General features: G+C 54.0%; 4 protein-coding genes across 7 annotated transcripts in view; 1 reads left to right on the top strand and 3 right to left on the bottom strand.

Moving 5' to 3' along the window:
* The first annotated feature begins 1,587 nt into the window (after positions 1 to 1,587).
* Positions 1,588 to 3,146, top strand: LOC131216417 (gastrula zinc finger protein XlCGF7.1-like). Its single transcript, XM_058210904.1, has 2 exons — positions 1,588 to 2,288; positions 2,370 to 3,146. The coding sequence occupies exons 1-2, from the start codon at positions 1,663 to 1,665 to the stop codon at positions 2,719 to 2,721; spliced, it is 978 nt and encodes a 325-aa protein (XP_058066887.1). The 5' UTR covers positions 1,588 to 1,662; the 3' UTR covers positions 2,722 to 3,146.
* Positions 3,147 to 6,633: 3,487 nt separating this feature from the next.
* On the bottom strand, positions 6,634 to 8,703 carry LOC131205869 (maltase 2-like). Its single transcript, XM_058198158.1, has 4 exons — positions 8,132 to 8,703; positions 7,487 to 8,053; positions 6,829 to 7,424; positions 6,634 to 6,767 (listed from the first exon to the last, which is right to left on the bottom strand). Exons 1-4 carry the CDS (start codon positions 8,648 to 8,650, stop codon positions 6,650 to 6,652), a joined length of 1,800 nt encoding a protein of 599 aa, XP_058054141.1. The 5' UTR covers positions 8,651 to 8,703; the 3' UTR covers positions 6,634 to 6,649.
* Positions 8,704 to 8,965: 262 nt separating this feature from the next.
* On the bottom strand, positions 8,966 to 17,763 carry LOC131211176 (sphingomyelin phosphodiesterase). 4 transcript variants are annotated; one of them, XR_009156887.1, is made up of 7 exons: positions 17,334 to 17,763; positions 12,402 to 12,537; positions 10,685 to 12,330; positions 10,436 to 10,620; positions 10,170 to 10,352; positions 9,498 to 9,797; positions 8,966 to 9,391 (listed from the first exon to the last, which is right to left on the bottom strand). XR_009156887.1 is itself a non-coding variant. In XM_058204702.1 (6 exons), exons 2-6 carry the CDS (start codon positions 12,463 to 12,465, stop codon positions 9,340 to 9,342), a joined length of 2,130 nt encoding a protein of 709 aa, XP_058060685.1. In that variant the 5' UTR covers positions 12,466 to 12,537; positions 17,334 to 17,763; the 3' UTR covers positions 8,966 to 9,339. The 4 variants fall into 4 exon arrangements, 1 of the variants encoding a protein (XP_058060685.1); XR_009156888.1 differs by having other exon boundaries at positions 9,589 to 9,797; XR_009156891.1 differs by having other exon boundaries at positions 9,498 to 9,794.
* LOC131206574 (zinc finger protein 420-like) overlaps positions 15,427 to 18,471 on the bottom strand; it is a 5,507-nt gene continuing 2,462 nt past the window's right edge. The window contains exon 3 of the mRNA XM_058199176.1: positions 15,427 to 15,476. Coding sequence (XP_058055159.1) covers positions 15,427 to 15,476 — 50 coding nt within the window. The remainder of the gene's footprint in view (positions 15,477 to 18,471) is intronic.

Here is an 18,471-nt window from a genome sequence, read left to right as displayed (position 1 = left end):
ACCGGTTCCGAAACAACTGCAGAGCATTCTAACAACAACATGCAGCATACCGATAGTGTTGAATCGGTGTGGATCAAAACTGAGGTTGTCGCAGAAGATTCGGAAGAGGATTATCAAACGAGCCAAACGGTTTCTGATTCACAGCAGATAAGTAGTACATACGATTACAATTATCATGACGATTTGTTTGAGGCAGAGGAAGAACCGCTGGAGACACGTTTGAAACGTGAACCAATGGACGATGTAGATCTGAAACAGGAGCATAATATTCTCACAACGGATCCTTTCGATGTCAAAGGGAACGCTTCTTTGACAGAGAAGACCGTCACTGGACTTAGCGACCCAGCAGCAATTTCAGATCACAACAATTTGGGTACCAACTATGCCGCCGAAGGCCCTACATTTAATCAAATGGATCCTAATGGTGAAGAAAAATCAGAACACACTGGTAATCAACCAATCACCAAGATAAAACACCAATGCCCTCATTGTTCTGCCACGTACGCAAACAAATTCTGCCTGAAGATTCACATCCGCAGTCACACCGGCGAAAAGCCGTTCATGTGTAAAGTCTGTAGCAAAACATTCCAAGCGGCACGTTACCTGTACGACCATATGCAAATTCACAACAAGGAGCATCAGTGTCCTCATTGTTTTGGCAAATTCGCACAGCAATACCAACTAAGAGATCACATTCGGACTCACACCGGCGAAAAGCCATTCATGTGTAAAGTCTGCTGCAAAACATTCCACACGGCACCCTACCTGCACCAACACATGAAAATTCACAACAAGGTCCATCAGTGTCCTCATTGCTCTTGTAAATTTGCACAGCAATCCCAACTTAAGGATCACATTCGGACTCACACTGACGAAAACCCATTTATGTGTAAAGTCTGCGGCAAAGCGTTCCTTGCGGCAAGCAACCTGCTCTACCACATGAAAGTTCACAACAAGGACCATCAGTGTCCCTACTGCTGTAGCAAATTCGCACGGCAATACCAACTTAAGGATCACATTCGGACTCACACCGGCGAAAAGCCGTTCATGTGTGAAGTCTGTAGCAAAACGTTCCGTACGGCACACAACCTGCGCTACCATATGCAATTTCACGACAAGGAGCAACACCAATGTCCTCATTGTCCTCGCAAATTCGCACTACAATATCTTCTTAAGGAGCATATGCGGACTCACACCGGCGAAAAGTCATTAATGTGTAAAGTCTGTAGCAAAACGTTCCATGTGGCAAAAAACCTTCGCACCCACATGAAAATTCATGACAAGGAGCAAAATCAGTGTCCTCATTGCTCTATCAAATTCGCACACAAATCCCGTCTTAATGATCACATTCGGACTCATACTGGCGAAAAGCCATTCGTATGTAAAGTCTGCAGCAAAGCATTTCATGCGGCACGCACCCTGTGGTTCCACATGAAAAGTCACGACAAGGATCAACTTCAATGTGACAAGCAGCAAACCGATGGCGTTGAATCGGTGTGGATCAAAACTGAGATCACCGCAGAAGATTCGGAAGAGGATCATCAAACGATTCAAACGGCTCCTAATTCACAGCAGATAAGTAGTACATACGATTATAATCATCATGACGATTTGTTTGAGGCAGAGGAAGAATCGCTGGAGACACTTTTTAAAAGTGAACCAATGGACGGTGTCCAAGGAGAAGGTTCTATGGCAGGACAGACCATCACGCTTCCTGGCGACCCACCATCTATTTCAGATCACTACAATGTGGGTATCACGGATGCCGCCGAAGGCCCTGCATTTAATCAAATGGATCCTAATGGTGAACAAAAATCAGAACACACTGGTAATCAACCTGTGTCCGTAGTCGGCGAGCAGCGACTGTTGAGTTCAAATATGCAACGAAGTTCCCAAAAGGATACCGCCACTGCAGAGTTCTCAGTGTCTACAATGCAGAGCCCAAAAGTTACTGGTACTGTGTCTCGAAACAAGCATAAACACCAGTGCCCTCATTGCCCCGCCACGTATCCAAACACATTCAAGCTGAAGACTCACATCCGGACTCACACCGGCGAAAAGCCATTCGTGTGTAAAGTCTGTAGCAAAACGTTCCAAGCGCAACGTTACCTGTACGACCATATGCAAATTCACAACAAGGACCATCAGTGTCCTCATTGCCCTCGCAAATTCGCACGGCAATCCTATCTTAAGGAACACATTCGGATTCACACCGGCGAAAAGCCATTAACGTGTAAATTTTGTAGGAAAACGTTCCGTACGACAAGCAGCCTGCGCACCCACATGTTAATTCATGACAAGAACCAACCTCAGTGTCCTCATTGCCCTCGCAAATTCGCACGGCAATCCTATCTTAAGGAACACATTCGGACTCACACCGGCGAAGAGCCATTCATGTGTAAAGTCTGTAGCAAAACGTTCCAGGCGAAACTCTACCTGCGAAACCACATGCTTATTCACAACAAGGACCAAAATCAATGTGCTCAATGTCCTGCCCAATTCGCAACGCAAGGTCAACTTAAGGATCACATTCGGACTCACACCGGCGAAAAGCCGTTCATATGTAAAGTCTGTAACAAAACCTTCCATGCGGCACGCATCCTATACGCCCATACGAAACTTCACAAGCGCCAAGCTCTTCATCAGTGCCCTCATTGCCCTCATAAATTCGCACTACAAAGCAAGCTGGAGAAGCACATTCGGACTCACACCTGCGATTAGGCGAATAGTAATTCCGATCTGAAGTTTGTCGTTAAGGGTTTCATGCGAAAGCCTTTCTGCATAAACCGTTGAACCGATTCACAACAAGGATAGGAACTTGTCAGAACGACAGAATTCTGAAAGTCACAAACAGAAACAACTTAAATGTAAAACAAAATATTTTAATAAGTCTATTGGAAAGTCCTGATAACAGAACAAGTTCGTTAAGAAGGAACATGATAGTTGTGATGAACAGGATGAATAGAACGCAGTTTAAATAACGATCATCCATTAACATATCTTGATTTTAAGCTTTCTTAAGGCAACAATTAGATACTGCTTCGTTTAATGCGTATCCTTTGGTGAAGTTAGACTTTCTTTGAATTCTTTGTTGAACAATGAAATAAACTATCTATATATAATATATCGCTGGCTGGCGAACGGCTGGATAATGCGTAACATTGGTGCCAAGTGCACCTACAGGAATAAAATAGATCCCACACGTGATCCTTAGCCTCTTATTCAGCCACTCCTATCCCGACCTCCACGCGGTGCCAGCCGGGATACGAGTAACTAAGGGAAGATCGGGTAACCAACCCCGGTGGGAACTTGGTCGTATGCTAACAGGGAAGGAGGGCTCTTTTTTGAGTTTCCGAGCGTCTGTTCTCCATGTTAGGGGCGGCTCAAAACGGCGTCTACTCCAGGTTAGGGGCGGCCGACCAACGTTCCCGTGCCAACGTGGGACTCTAAACAGTGTTGTGCACGATGGTCCTCCGGCGAGACAGGGGGTTGGTGCGCAGGCCTTACAAGCCGCCACCGCAAAACGCTGTAATGTAATGAACGACGAACAAAGAAACTCGAACTGGAACAATCGATACAGACCTACGCAACGAAAAAGGACTAGAGATTGGAAACTCGGGACGTGGAATTGCCGATCGCTCAATTTCCCAGGGAGCACACGAGTGCTCTCCGAAGTATTGAAACCCCGCAGATTCGACGTCGTAGCGCTGCAGGAGGTGTGCTGGAAAGGCTCAATGGTACGTACGTTCCGGGATGGTCATACCATCTATCAGAGCTGCGGCAAAACGCATGAGCTGGGGACAGCTTTCATAGTGATGGGCGAGATGCGGAAGCGGGTGATTGGGTGGTGGCCAATCAGCCCTCGAATGTGCAGGTTGAGAATCAAAGGCCGGTTCTTCAACATCAGTATCATAAACGTGCACAGCCCTCACCTCGGAAGTACCGAAGACGACAAGGATGAATTCTACGCGCAGTTGGAGCGTGAGTACGACCACTGCCCAAAACATGATATCAAGATCGTCATCGGGGATTTCAACGCCCAGGTCGGCCAGGAGGAGGAATACAAACCGGTGATTGGAGGGTTCAGCGCCCACCAGCGTACCAATGAAATGGGCCTGAGACTTATCGACTTTGCCACCTCCAAGAACATGGCCGTACGTAGCACATGCTTCCAGCACAGCCTCCTACACAAGTACACCTGGAGGTCACCAAATCAAACAGAGACTCAGATCGACCACGTTCTGATTGATTGCCGACACTTCTCAGACATCACCGACGTCCGATCCTACAGGAGCGCTAACGTCGACTCGGACCACTACCTAGTGATGGTTAAGATGCGCCCAAAACTATCCGGAGTTAATAATGTTCGGTACCAACGCCCGCCCCGGTTAGACCTCGAGCGATTGAAACAGTCTGACGTCGCCGAAGACTACGCGCATTCGCTCGAAGCTGCGCTGCCGGATGAGGACGAGCTGGAGGAAACGCCTCTCGAGAACTGTTGGAACTCCATCAAAACAGCCATCAACAGCGTAGCCGGGAACGTCATCGGGCACGTGAGACAAACCCAACGGAACGAGTGGTTCGACGACGAATGTAGGAGGGTGATGGATGAGGAGAACGCTGCGAGGGCGGTTAAGTTGCGCAGTGGCACCCGTCAGAACGTGGAAAGACATAGACAGAAGAAGATGCAGCGAACCAGAATCTTCCGGGAGAAGAAGCGCCGCCTGGAGGAGGAGGGGTATGCAGAGCTGGAAAACCTGCATCATTCTCAGGAAACGCGAAAGTTCTACCAGAAACTCAACGCATCCCGCAGAGGCTTTGTGCCGCGAGCCGAAATGTGCCGGGATAAAGACGGTAGTATTCTGACGGGCGATCGTGAGGTGACCGAAAGGTGGAAGCAGCACTACGACGAACACCTGAATGGCGCGCAGGCAGAGGACCATGGCGGCGGAGAGAGCGATCCCGTCGGTGTGACAAACCTGGAAGACGTACCAGCCCCAACGATAAGCGAAGTTAAGGACGCCATCAAGCAGCTGAAGAATAATAAATCGGCTGGGAAGGATGGTCTCGGAGCGGAGCTTATAAAGATGGGCCCGGAAAAGCTGGCCAGCTGTTTACACCGGCTGATTGCAAGAATATGGGACACAGAACAGCTACCGGAGGAGTGGAAAGATGGGGTTATCTGCCCTATATATAAAAAAGGCGACAAATTGGACTGTGCGAACTACCGTGCGATCACTATCTTGAATACCGCCTACAAAGTGCTTTCCCGAATAATCTTCTGCCGACTCTCACCGCTAGCCAACAGATTCGTGGGAAGTTACCAGGCCGGCTTCGTAGAAGGCAGGTCGACAACGGACCAAATCTTCACAATACGGCAGATCCTCCAAAAATGCCGTGAACACAGAACCCCCACGCACCACCTATTCATTGATTTAAAAGCCGCTTATGACACCATCGACAGGGAAGAGCTATGGAAGGTAATGGACGAAAACGGCTTTCCCGGGAAGCTCATCAGACTGATAAAGGCCACGGTGGATGGGACGCAGTGCTGTGTGCGGATTTCGGGTGGATTGTCGAGCCCATTCGAAACCCGCAGGGGGCTTCGACAAGGTGATGGCCTCTCCTGCCTGCTGTTCAATATCGCGCTACAGGGTGTGATGAACCGGGCGGATACTAACACGCGGGGCACGATCTACAACAAATCCAGCCAGTTCGTCTGCTTTGCCGATGACATGGATATTGTCGGCAGAACAACTGCGGCGGTGGCAGAGCAGTTCGCCAGACTAAAACGCGAAGCAGCGAAGGTTGGATTGCTGATAAATGCGTCCAAAACCAAGTACATGCTAGCCAGCGGAACCGAAGCCGACCGGCAACGCCTAGGCAGCAGTATTGTGATCGACGGCGATGAGTTCGAGGTAGTCGACGAGTTTGTCTACCTCGGCTCACTGGTAACTTCGGACAACGATACCAGCCGTGAGATCCGGAGGCGTATTATCAGCGGTAGTCGTGCCTACTATGGGCTCCACAGGCAACTGCGGTCACGCAGACTTAGCCTCCGTACGAAGTGTAACCTGTACAAGACCCTCATAAGGCCGGTTGTTCTCTATGGGCATGAGACGTGGACCATGCTAGAGGAGGACCGGCGAGTACTCGGAGTCTTCGAGCGACGAGTACTGAGGACGATCTTTGGCGGCGTACAGGAGTACGGAGTATGGAGGCGAAGGATGAACTACGAGCTCGCGCAACTCTACGGCGAACCCAGTATCCAGAAGGTGGTCATAGTCGGACGGATACGCTGGGCAGGGCATGTTGTAAGAATGCCGGACAACTGCCCTGCGAAGATGGTGTTCTCCTCAGATCCGGTAGGGCGGAGACGACCAGGAGCGCAGCGAGCGAGATGGTTGGACCAGGTGGAGCGAGATTTGGCGGAGAGTACTCGGTGTCCCAGGGACTGGAGGGCGGCAGCCAGGAACCGAGCTGACTGGAGGGAAATCGTTCGTCAGGCCATGTCGTAAGACGGAAGGCCAAGTATTATTATTATATATAATATATCGAAATGAATGTTTGTCTTTCGTCCGTCCGTCCGTCCGTTTTCATAAAGATCTCCGCAAGAATTAAAAACGAATCAAACGAAAAGGTATGCAGTTTATTGTAACCATAAATCGCAGATCGAAGAATAGAGGTGTTCCACTGGCGCCACGCGTGCCTTAAGGACGAACGATTCGTACGGGAGCAATACGATGTCCTTCGTGGCTACAGCACCCCTGAAAGGAAAAGAGTTTAGGATCCGCCGCAAGGCACTGTGCGCTCTCAGGCCCAACTCACCCGCGAATATTGTGCGATCCCACACTGACTGTCTCAAAGTAAAGTTTACTCGGCATAGCATCGGCCAAAGCTACAGCGCTTACAATCTGCAGCGTGTTGCCAAGATTGCTCAGTGTGATGTAGGTGCTGTAAGTTTTCAGCTCCCGAACAACCGCAAGCACCGTATCGCCCAGCGCGATAGCTTTCACGGTGCCCAGCTGGAGCGTTTTCGTTTTCCTCAGCTCCATCATCGACCGGTACACTTTCAGGTGGCTTTTCTCTGCCTGCTCTTGCACCTGCACGTTCACCTCCCGGTAGAGCGGACCCACCGGAAGCCACGTCCTGCTCCCGGAGGTGAATCCTGCCATCGAGGAACCATCCCACTGAAACGGTGTCCGGCAGGGGTCCCGCGACTTCTCGGCGTACAGGTCCTTCCCGGCGTTGCATGCTGCGGGATCCACTGTGTCCTCCCACGAAATGACCCCGTCGGTCATTCCAATTTCTTCCCCCTGATACGTAACGCTGGCCCCCGGCAGGCTGAGCAGTATCATATTTAACGCATCGATACGGTCTGAGCCCATCCGTGTCCCGACGCGCGGCCGATCATGGTTGCCCATCTAAACGCACAGACAATAAAGACGTAAGACGGCAAGGCTCGCCACCGGTTAAAACCACTTACCACCCAGTTCGGTACTTGGCCAGCGGGAAGGATGCCCATCCAATCCTGCACGATCTGCGCGTAATCGGATGGTTTCGATTGCCCGCTCAGTTCGGTGATCATTCGGAAATTGAACGGCATGTGGGAGCCCAACCGTCCGCTGGCGCTTTGATAGTACGTTCGGATGACCTCCAGCGAGGAGTAAGCTTCGGTCATGATCACGCGGGTATCGCCCCCGTTCGCCTTTTGGTACGCATCGACCAGCTCGCGCCACTGGTAAACCATCTCCACTGTTTCCGGCAAATCCTGCGTGTAGATGTGCCTCAGGTAGTTCGTGTCCTCGGTGTCGTCCGTCAGTCCACTCGGGGGCTCATCTCGTAGCTCTGTGTCCTCGTACAGCGTGGGAACGGCATCGATGCGAAAGCCATCGACTCCCTTGTCCAACCAGAACGTCAACACGTCCTTCATCTCCTGGACCACCGCTGGGTTGCGATAGTTGAGATCGGGCTGCTCAACCGTAAACTGGTGCAGGTAGTACTGCTGACGTGTTTCGCTCCACTGCCACGCACTTCCGCGAAACGCTTGAATCTGAAACGACACCCGCCCCCGGCGCGAAACGATGAATAAGGTGCACCAAACGGATTGCAGCTTGTTTCTCGAACGCACCCAATTGTTCGGTGGAAGGTTTCGTTGACCGGGCCCATTCGGCTTTCCATCGTGCCACACGTAGTAATCTTCGTAGCCCGGTTCCCGGTTCTCCGACTTGATGAACCACTCGTGCTTGTTGCTCGAATGGTTCGGCACAAAGTCCATGATCACTTTCAGCCCAAGGAGGCGCGCTTGCTCGACGAGCCGCTCGAAATCGGCCATCGTTCCGTACTCGTCCTGGATGGCGCGAAAGTCGGAGATATCGTAACCAAAGTCCACCATCGGCGATTGGTAGACGGGCGACAGCCAGAACGCTGCCACCCCGAGCGACTTCAGGTACGGTAGCTTCGCGGTGACGCCGTTCAGATCACCGATTCCGTCTCCATCGCTGTCTTTAAACGACCGAGGATAGATCTGGTAAAAGGCCGCTTTCTGCCACCAGTCGCGTGTCGTGGGTTCACTCAAATCGAACCCATCGGTAACACACAGCGAAATGATCACCGCACACGCGATCGCTACCCGTTCAAACTTCAGCATCCTTGCGTGCGAATACGCTCTGTACGCTCGGCCGGCCGCTTTATAGCAGCGCACCGGAGTGTTTACCAGCCGGTGGAAAGGAGCGACTGCACGTCAAGTGGCGCCATTATTTTCCGGCCCGCTCCGAGCCCCGATAAGATAGCTCTCTCCGCCTCGTTCCGGGGCGGGATTAGCACCGTGAAACAAATTGAAGTGCCACCCTCCTTTCCGACCGCTCTCTGGCCACTACTGTGATAACGGTGTGGTGTATCGCGTATTGAACGTGGGCAACGGCCGGTTGCTTTTTAATTAAATAATTTATTTTGGTGAGACTCGACTCGACTCGCTTCTATTTACAGACTAGGCGCCCTTTTAGCGCCCCGCGGGACGCTGGTTTGAATTACCGTTTAAAATATACGCCCTGTATCGATTCCTCGAAGATCCTAACGTCTCGTGCAAATGGTTCGACACGTGTGCCATTCTATCGTTTCGTTTATCACAACATCACCTGCTGGAGGACTCGACCCCATCCGAGAGAGGGGTTCAGCGGCGCGTTCCAAGTGCGCGCTACAAAACGCTTCTACAGAAAAATGGTTACGGACAGACACACTGGCGGTACTCGGATGCCGTTGTTCCGGAGGGGGGGATGGGCAGGTTTGTGAGGCTCAGGAGGGGCCGCACCGGTTGCACCTGATCGCTCAGAGGCCGCGTCATCGCTTGCGCCAAAATATGCTCGTTATCCCGTGGATGGCGTAGGAAATGCTGTCGAAAGGGGAGGGGCGGGCCGAAATCGATTAGCGGAAAGGAAGCGGAGTGCTTTTCGTGCAAGTTTTGTGTGCAAATCCAAGCACCCATCGAGTGAACGCACCCCTCTTGTGGCCCCTTCCTCATCGGAAGCGGATTAATGATTGCACTTTTTATTGATTCCACCAACGGGAAGACATTGATTATATACATACGCGTGACCCACGCCCAACACTGATTAGCGATTAGTCCTCCAGAACCTTTGAGTGGGTTAGCACAGCGCCATCAAACCGGGGCTTAATGGCGGTCAGCGAGCGGGGCACGCTCCACACTGGGCAGCGCCCTGTTGCGCTCGTAAGCTTCCTCGATCAGCCGCCGTGCGTCGTGCGCCGTTGATGCCCGATCCGGACCCCGCGCGCGGCTGCTGCAAGCAACAGAATAGGAAAGGCAACACAAATAAACCGAAACCGAAACCGAAAAGACCGAAACCACTTGCCAGCCAGAGCTCACAGTACAACGCGCACTGCGCACTGCGGATGAATGAAGCGTTCTTACATCGCCTAAGGCAAGGCTACTAGATTGAGACTACTACTGGGGTGGGGTTAGCGGACCGTCACCGACCACGGTGCACTTTGAGGGGAGTTAGTTAGCGGATGGCTTAATGCTACGTGCAATCATGGCGAGTTAAGTAGCCGCAGCAGCGTGATGATAAGCAGGGAGGTGATAAGGGAGGCAGTGCGAAAGCAGGGCGGGCAGGGCGCCCAAGCGTTAAAAGAGTTTCTTATAGAGCACGTACGAAGAGCTGATCGAACTCAGCAGCCAATCCTTCCAGCCCTTGTTGCTCTCGTCGATCTTGGCCTCGACGTCCTCGCAGAAGTACTTGCGGTCGTGCGATCGGCCACTTTTGGCGTCGCACAGGATGCGCTTCCGGCACTCGTAGTCGCACTCCGGTTTGACCGGCGAGTTTTTCCAATAGTGTCTGAAAGGGCCACCAAACAACACAAGGGTCACGATCACGGAAGCGATCTCCCCCCCACCCGTGTCTCACCCACACACACTCACTTGTAGTACAGATCGAACATCTCCTTGCTGTCCGTCATGTTGTTGATCAGCGTGTTCCAGTCGGCGGGCCGCAAGCCCTTCATCCCGTAGGCGGCACGGGTCGAGTACAGCTTGTACCAGATCGGATAGTCGTACAGGTTCGCTTCCTTCAGGTTCATGATCCAGGACTCGTGGTCCACAACCAGCTGCAAACACACACGGTTTCGGTTACTCGGTTACGGTTCAATCCCGACCCGGCCCGATGCTCACCCGCGTCGTTTCGTCGTGATCACCGTCGATGTAGTAGATCCGGTAGCCCGGGTTCAGATCGTTGTACGGTGTGACCGACGGGCCGATGTACGCGATGCTCGTGGCCCGCCCGAGATCGTGCGGATCGTAGAACACCTCGAACTCGTCGAAGTGCGTGTGGCCGAAGAACTGGGCCGTGATGGTGCTCTCGTAGCGCGAGATGATTTTGTAGTAGTTCCGGCTCCACACCTTCAGACAGTCCGAGTGGCCGGGCGGGATGTGCCCGATCACGTGCACCTTCTCGTTGGCGAACTCGGCGCTCTGCAGCTCGTAGATGAACCACTGCAGCTCGGTGGCGGGATCGGTCGAGTTGAGCAGCAGCCACCAGTTCTTGTTGTTGCAGTAGTTCATGTTGAGCGAGATGATCCGATACCCGGGCCGCACCAGCACGGAGTAGAACGCGCCGCGGCGCACCGTGTGCGACACACTGGCCGGCAGCCACCGGCGCCACTGCACGTCCAGCTCGTCGTACAGCCAGGCGATCGAGCTGTCCACCTGCTGGACGTACGGCGGCGGGAAGCTGTTCACCGGGGCGCTCTCGTGGTTGCCGAGGGCCGGGAAGATCGGAATCCCCGGGAACTTGTCCGTCATCTGTGCCACCGTCTCCTTCAGCACCTTCAGGTTCTCCTCCTTCGTCTGGTTCCACACGTCGTGCGGTGGCAGGTCGCCCGTCCAGATGATGAAGTCAATGTCCGCGTGCGTCTCGGCGATGTGGCTCAGCAGGTGTTCCACCGTCCGCTGCGGCGTATCACACTTCCGGTAGTCCCCCCACTTGCCGGCCGCCCCGTTCGGGGTGGTGGGCCGCCCGTTCGTCAGCCGACAGCACAGCGGCTCGTTGCAGTCCGCGTTCGAGCCCTCGGCGTAGTAGGGGTCAAAGTGGGTGTCGGACAGGTGGAGTACCTTGAACACGGGCACCGCCTCCTTGGGCAGCTCGAGCTCGCGCGGTTCCGGCTTCGCGACGGGCGGGAACTCCACCTCCCACTCGTGGTACGGGTTGTAGATGTCGCCGCACGCGTCCCCAATGATGAAGCTGCAGATCTCGTCCGGCCCGATCGTGATGCGCTTCAGCACGTAGATCACCTCCACGCCGAACAGCTGGCTGACGCCTTCGCAGACGCGCGCCGACTGGATCTTCAGGTTGACGCAGTACTGGTAGATCATTTTGATGATCTCCTCCTTGCTCTTGCCCGTCCGGATGTAGTGCTGGAGCAGGCCGGCCCCGGCCTTGCACGCGGTGCAGGACACCTGCGACATCACGCTCGTCTCCAGCTCGAACGCGACCTGCTGCAGATTGAAGTACTTGATCGTCTTCGTCAGCAGCGGCGGCAGGTGCGACTCTTCCTTGTTGTACGAGAACAGTGTCCGCGCCGACGACGCGTTCTCGCGCGCCTCGTGCATCCGCCGCAGGCTCTGCTCATCCTCGTCGCCCTCGAGCACCGCGAACCGATCGCCGGTCGGGGGTAGCTGGTGCCGGTTGAACTGGTTCTGCAGCAGCGGATACACGCTTCTCGGTGCCTCCTCGGCCGTCCAGTTGTCGGCCGGCGTTTTCCATTCCACCTGCGACCGCCGGTACTGTCCACCGCCCGAGTTGAACAGGAAGGGATGGGCTAAAATACAAAAAAAACCGGGGATCAAGACCGGGGGGTTCGCTCTCTGTTTTGGGGGTTCTCGTGCTTACACTGTGCCAACCGGAGGATCTCCAACAGGAACACGAACACGATCGGAAAGTAGTACTGACTCATCTTCTTTTCCGCAGCGGCAAAGACTCGACGACGACGGTGACGGCGACGGGATGGCTCATTAAAGGCGACAATCTGCAAAGGCGACGAGTAGCGAACTGATACCATGCTCTTTAGGGGGTTGCGAACCGCACCACAATCTGCGGAGTCGTCGACCGACCGCGCGAAGGTCGCGAAAGCGGATTACACCACTCAGTCCCGCTCTCTCGTGAGTTGCAGCTTGACTCGATCGGAATGCAGCGATCGAGACAAATGTTAAACAAATCCTAAATACCTAAACACGACCAGTCCCGTAGTCGACGTGCCTTAGAAGTCGGACCACGGTCAGCGGAGAGTGTTTAAATAATTTATGTGATTTATGGTCCAGCTCCAGCAATGTGTGGCTTGTCAGCCGTTTGTCTCCGGGCGCGCAGTTAAAGAGAAATTATTTGCGCAACAAACATCGCGTGCGATAGCGCAGTTTCCTGTTTACAACGGTTTCTGATCGCGCAGCGCCGCGATCGCTGATTCTGCTCTGGCCTTCTGACGAGGCGCAACACTGGAGGTCATTATCGCTCCCCCTTCTGGAGGTTGGTACCGGTGCCGGTCGAAGAAGATGGATGCTCTAACCCACTTCCACGATCGGCAGCCCCATTCTTAGATAAGCGACCGGAATGGGGGATGCGGGCGCTAGAGAACTGGTTCCCTGCCTCGCCTTTTCTATTCTATTTTCTATCCTCGTACCTCCGCTTGCATAACGCTACGCCCGGGCGGCAGACGATCACCGGGGAAAGGAAATCGGTGTCACGCCGTCAGTGCGAAAGTGCGATAAAAAAGCATTCCATTGTCACGTTAATTAACAACGGTTACTGCTGGAACAGTCTGCTGATCAGTCTGCTGGCAGAGACAACCAGCATCCCAATTAATCGGTAGCGGTGACGAACCTGTTTCGTCCCGCATCGCGTCGATTAGTTTCGATCGCCAAAATGTAGGTCACAACACGTTACCCCGAAGCCCCGTTCGGTGTGCGCCGTGGCACCCAGGAAGAGGTCCTTAAGGAGGTGAAGGCAAACACCTTCTCGCAGGCAACCGGAATCCGTGCTGGTTTGTTGTGGTCCCCCGGTGAGGTCCACGCTTTCTCACACGCCTGCACGCCACTGGCTCGCAAAAGAAGAGAAATGTATGAATAATGGATGCGGTAAGAGTGTTAATTTTGCTCTTTCTTCTGCACGTGAAATTCGTGTCCCACCACAAGAGGCGGAAAGTTGTTCGCGATCGCGATCGGACACTAGAACTATGGGCCTCCAGAAACCGCTGAGTTGATCGGAATCGGATCGATCATTTCTGCATCTCTGCCAGTACCTGTTGTCGCTGTTTTCACTCTTTTTCAACTTTCGGTTAATAACTGCCCCATTAACTGTTTTCAGTTGTGCCCGCCCCGCCCGTGTGATCTGACATACATTTTGCCAAAAGTATGTTGGGACCGATTCCGTCGGAGTCGGCCATCCATTGGTACCTTTGTCACGGATCGAATCGTCGGCGGCGTTGCGCACTAACGCACGCTACGCGCAAATGGAAAGATTGCACAAGGCTCCGCGCCGTTAACTTCGCGATCACACGCCGTGCCTTTCGGACGGCGAACGTTGGAGATGGGTAAAATTATGTTGTTTGCCGTTTTTCTGCAGAGGCGCAGAAAATGAGTCATTCCACACAATGGTCCTTTCGCGTTGACCGCGTTGGGGTAACGTGACAATTACGCGTGGCAACATTATCGACCACCCGTGACGCAGGGCCGTAGATGCAGTTAACGACCAGCATTATTGTCCCGCCCGCCCGTGGGCCTTTTTTCCCCCCCTGCGTCGCCCGGCGGTTCCGTCCGGCGACAATGGCTTTGTGTGCTCTCCGGGGCTGGGCGGGCTCAGGGAAGAAACGGCTTCGCATTCCGGGTGGAAGGAACCGATTACCGATTGGCCTTGAGTTGTAGAGGCCACTGTCTCCCGCGCGGAAGGACCACCGAACAAACGAGCGGAGTGATGATTAGAATGACGACGCACGATCCGGTACTGATCGATCGGGAGCTTCCGCTACGTGGAGATCATCAGCTCTCAAGGTTCGGCTGGTTATTGGCCGTCCGAAAACGTAATGGAACATTAAAAGGCTAACGAGCCCCCCCCGGACACCCGTAAGCGGACTAATCGCGTTCGCGTCCTTTGTTGCCCCCAAAACGCTTCGCATTTAGAAATTTACGGACCGTCAACATCCGTCTTCCAGACGGCGCACCTAACAAGAAAAAAAAGGGGTCGCGATGAAGAAATTAACAACCTTTCTCTCTCCCCTGCTCGCACGTCTGCGGCCCCGTCTGGCCATGAAGGCCGTCACTTTCCCAGGATTTGGAATGGGAGGTAGAATTTGACGCAATCGATCGATCGCCCGCCGACCGGGGTGCGAAGTGGTTTCGATCCACTTTCACTTGGCGATCGTTTTCGGCTGGCGATCGTGACACTCGTGTGGGGACTTAGGTAATTGTTAGGTGTCCCCACCCACCCCCCCCCTTTAATCACAGACGATCAATCCGATCGAAAGGCGTTAACGGTTTCGGGGTGTGTGTGGAGAAAAGGGACCGCATCCCTGAATTCTACCGAGTTCTTTGACCCCCGAGTCGGAATCGGACGGGGAACGGACAGGGCGAAAGGATTAGAACCGGTACTGCATCTCCACCTAAAAGGGGCCGTACGTGGCACGTGCCCCGTGCCGAACCAGTGAACCGATTAAAAGGGAAAGTTCCCGCCCGCCTAATCATGGCCTAAATCTTGTTTCTCTCGTGCCCTGCCCGCCCCTTTGTTGCTTTCTTATTGCCGCCACTCGGGCGCCGTGGTTTGACATTGACCTTTGTCGCTGGCGCACGACGGGCACGCCGTGTCGTAAAAGACAAAGCCAATGTTGTGAGATCCAATTTACGGCGGCCAGTAACGCACTCCGTCTCCTCTACGTTACGCGGTGTTCCGGTGAGGAGCGTACCCATCGAACCGGGCGGACTAAAAAGGGCGAAATAAAAAGAGAAACGAACTTCTCAACCTGATGCAACGCCGCGCGGAGATAGGCCAACCCCCAACGGCTAATTCGGCCCGGATTCAAACCGTGCACATTCGGGGCGCTCCCATACCCTTTGCACGGTTGTCCTCCCCGAAAAAAAAAGAAAACGACCTCCCGAGCTCCGAATTGAACCGGGGAACCGGAGCAACCCAGAAAGTCAACTTCCGTGAAGACGCGGAGGTTCAGGTGATGAACCTTCGCGTTCGCCTCATCACTCAATCATAAAAGAAACTGAATTGCTAATGTCCGTCCCGCGATCGCCTACGACGGATGAGTCACCGGATCGCGCCGAGCGCAATTTCTCCGCTGCGTCCACACGCGTCTCGCGTTTCGTTGATCTTCAACTGCGCACTTCCCGCAGTTGATCCAGCGTCGCTCCAGACGGTCGTTCTGCGAAGTCCAGGAGCGATGATGGTCCAAAAACGAGCGACCTCGTAAGGGCCCAGTTCTGGGCTGGGTCGCGCGTTTGATAGCAGAGGGTGGTTGGCCATTTATGCAACAATCGCAACCGCCGTCCCCGCCGTCCCCGATGTCTCTCTGCCCCGCTTATGTGAGCGCTTACGACAGTCTCGCGGACGATCCGAGTGAACCGAAACATTTTCGCACAAGAAAATGGCGCACGACGATTATGTGACTCTGGTGCGGGTCCATTCATTCGGTAGCGCTGCAGGCGATTTTCAGCTCGTTCGGCGTGAGAATTTCACCCGCCCATCGGGGGCCGCGGCCCCTGTCCCGTTACATCACCTGACGGCAACAATGGAACCCGGCGCATGAAGATCACCGGCCCCCGGGCGGGAGAGGTGAGTGATCGCTACCGGATCAGGTGCATGTCCCGCTCCGATGCGGTCCCGGATGGGCGATTTTTCCTGACCACAAACTTTTCGATTAAAAGTGTACGGTCAGGCCGATCGCACGCCATTCCAGCAGCGCAGTGGTGTGGTGCTTTAATATTAATACTGCATTACCGGCCAGCTTACCCAGCAAAAGCCCCACACGGTGACGGTGGCTTAAGGTGCACGTAAAAATATGTTTTCGCAGCGCATCGCGGAACGCGCGACCGTTGGACCGACCAACCGACCGGGGGCCGATCGAAGTGAAAGTAAACAAACGAAAGCTGGCGCACCCCAAACCCGCCAGAGTGGCGCGTGAATAGCCCTCCCCCTCCCCCGTGTACTCTTTCTGTCTTTCACCCACCGCCAAGTTGACCGCGGCCACGCGATGCGGTCTGCGGACGGCCCGGCCCCCGGTCGACCAGCGGAAGCGGCGGATTCAAATACGCTACCGAGGAACACTTACACGAGGGACGATCGCAGCACAACAATGGTCACTGCGGTGTCACAGTTCGAGTTTCACACGATCACGGTCCGATCGCCAAGGACTTTTGACGAAGCGGAGCCCAACACAGGAAGGGGGCGAGAGCGAGACCGGTTCGGATTCGGTTCTTTCGGTCTTTCTTTTTGGGTCAAGCAGCAAGCAACAGTTGTTCAGTTTTGGGGCCACTATTTCGGCGCTCGATGAGCTTTTCGCGCACACAGCGCGAGGCGGGATCCTCCGGGTGATCCTCCTCTACCGGTTTATCACGCTCTCCACACGCGCTTCATGCGCGTGTGGCTTTGTGAGCTGAGGAGAGAAATTTTCCCTCCGCGCTGACACCGTTTCCTCAATGAGGGGCTGCGCTGCGCGGGGCAACAGCTGACGAGCGGCGCGCGCGCGCGATCACACAAGAACCGTATCTGATCCGCATCGCGAACGGAACATTCTCCGGCCGAAAACCCGACCGACGGAACACGCACACTTACGTTACTCGGACTCGAGATGCTGCTCCTTTCCGTTTGCACATCCAACACCCCTCACTCCGGCATCACTCCCAGGGGCCACTCCGGGACCGGAGACGGTGGCGATTAACTCGTACACACGGCACGCACGCTACCCGATCGGTCGATCGAGGGGGGGGGGGGCCTGGGGGCACGCAAATCCAGGCAGAGGCCCGAAAACTGTGGCTAGCGGACGGGGCCCGGGGACCGTGTGGCCCGCGTTTCTCCTTTCTCCACCAACACTAACGGTTACGGTGCCGTGCCGTCGGGGGGCGCTGGCCCTTTTGGCCCGCGATCTCGCGAACAAAGCGGACACACACAGCGAGCGGGAGTGGCAGAGAGGGAAGGAGAAAGAGAGAAAAACAAGTTGGCCGGCTCGGACCGAAACGTCCGACAACGCGCGCGTGGCTGAATGTTGAAATGTTGAATCTGAACTGATCCCCGGGAGCGCACGGCGGCGGCGGCGACGACGACGGAGCAGAGAGCGAGCAGAGAGCGAACGGAGAGCGCGATCGCGCTCGATCGCTACCTCGATCATTCTCTTTCTCTCGCGGGTGCATTTGAAGCCGGATCGAAAGTCGGATTGAAAGCACGTGCACGGTATAGGGTGGCCCATCAAACGTCCACACTTCCATTCTGGAAATTGTAAAAATGTTTAGTAAAAACCTGCACGTTTACGGAATCGGACGCTTGCAGCAAATTGGGACATATTAGGACATATCGCATGCGACAATGTTGTGCGAAAACGATCGAACGAACCATAGTTTGGTGGAGCAGCTCAAACGGTTACCAAACCAGGACTGACGGCCACAGGACGGTTTAACTGGGTATAGTAGCTGTTTCCGGCGTGCGACGCCACACCTCATTTCATGCTCGTATCTCGATGGTCCGGCGTTTCAGAGGATCATCTGAACATCTTAAACACTGTTTTGAAATTCACTGTTCATCACAACTATCATGTTTCTTCACAAAGAATTTATTCTGTTATCAGGACTTTCAAATAGAATTAATGAAATATTTTGTTTTACATTTAGGTTGTTTTTGTTTGTGACTTTCAGAATGCTGTCGTTCTGACAAGTTCTTATCCTTGTTGTGAATCGGTTCAACGGTTTATGCAGAAAGG

Source organism: Anopheles bellator, chromosome 1, assembly GCF_943735745.2.
Source record: "Anopheles bellator chromosome 1, idAnoBellAS_SP24_06.2, whole genome shotgun sequence".
Classification (NCBI taxonomy): domain Eukaryota; kingdom Metazoa; phylum Arthropoda; class Insecta; order Diptera; family Culicidae; genus Anopheles; species Anopheles bellator.
Note: the sequence above shows the minus strand (reverse complement) of the source record. Positions and strands in the feature narration are given on the sequence as shown.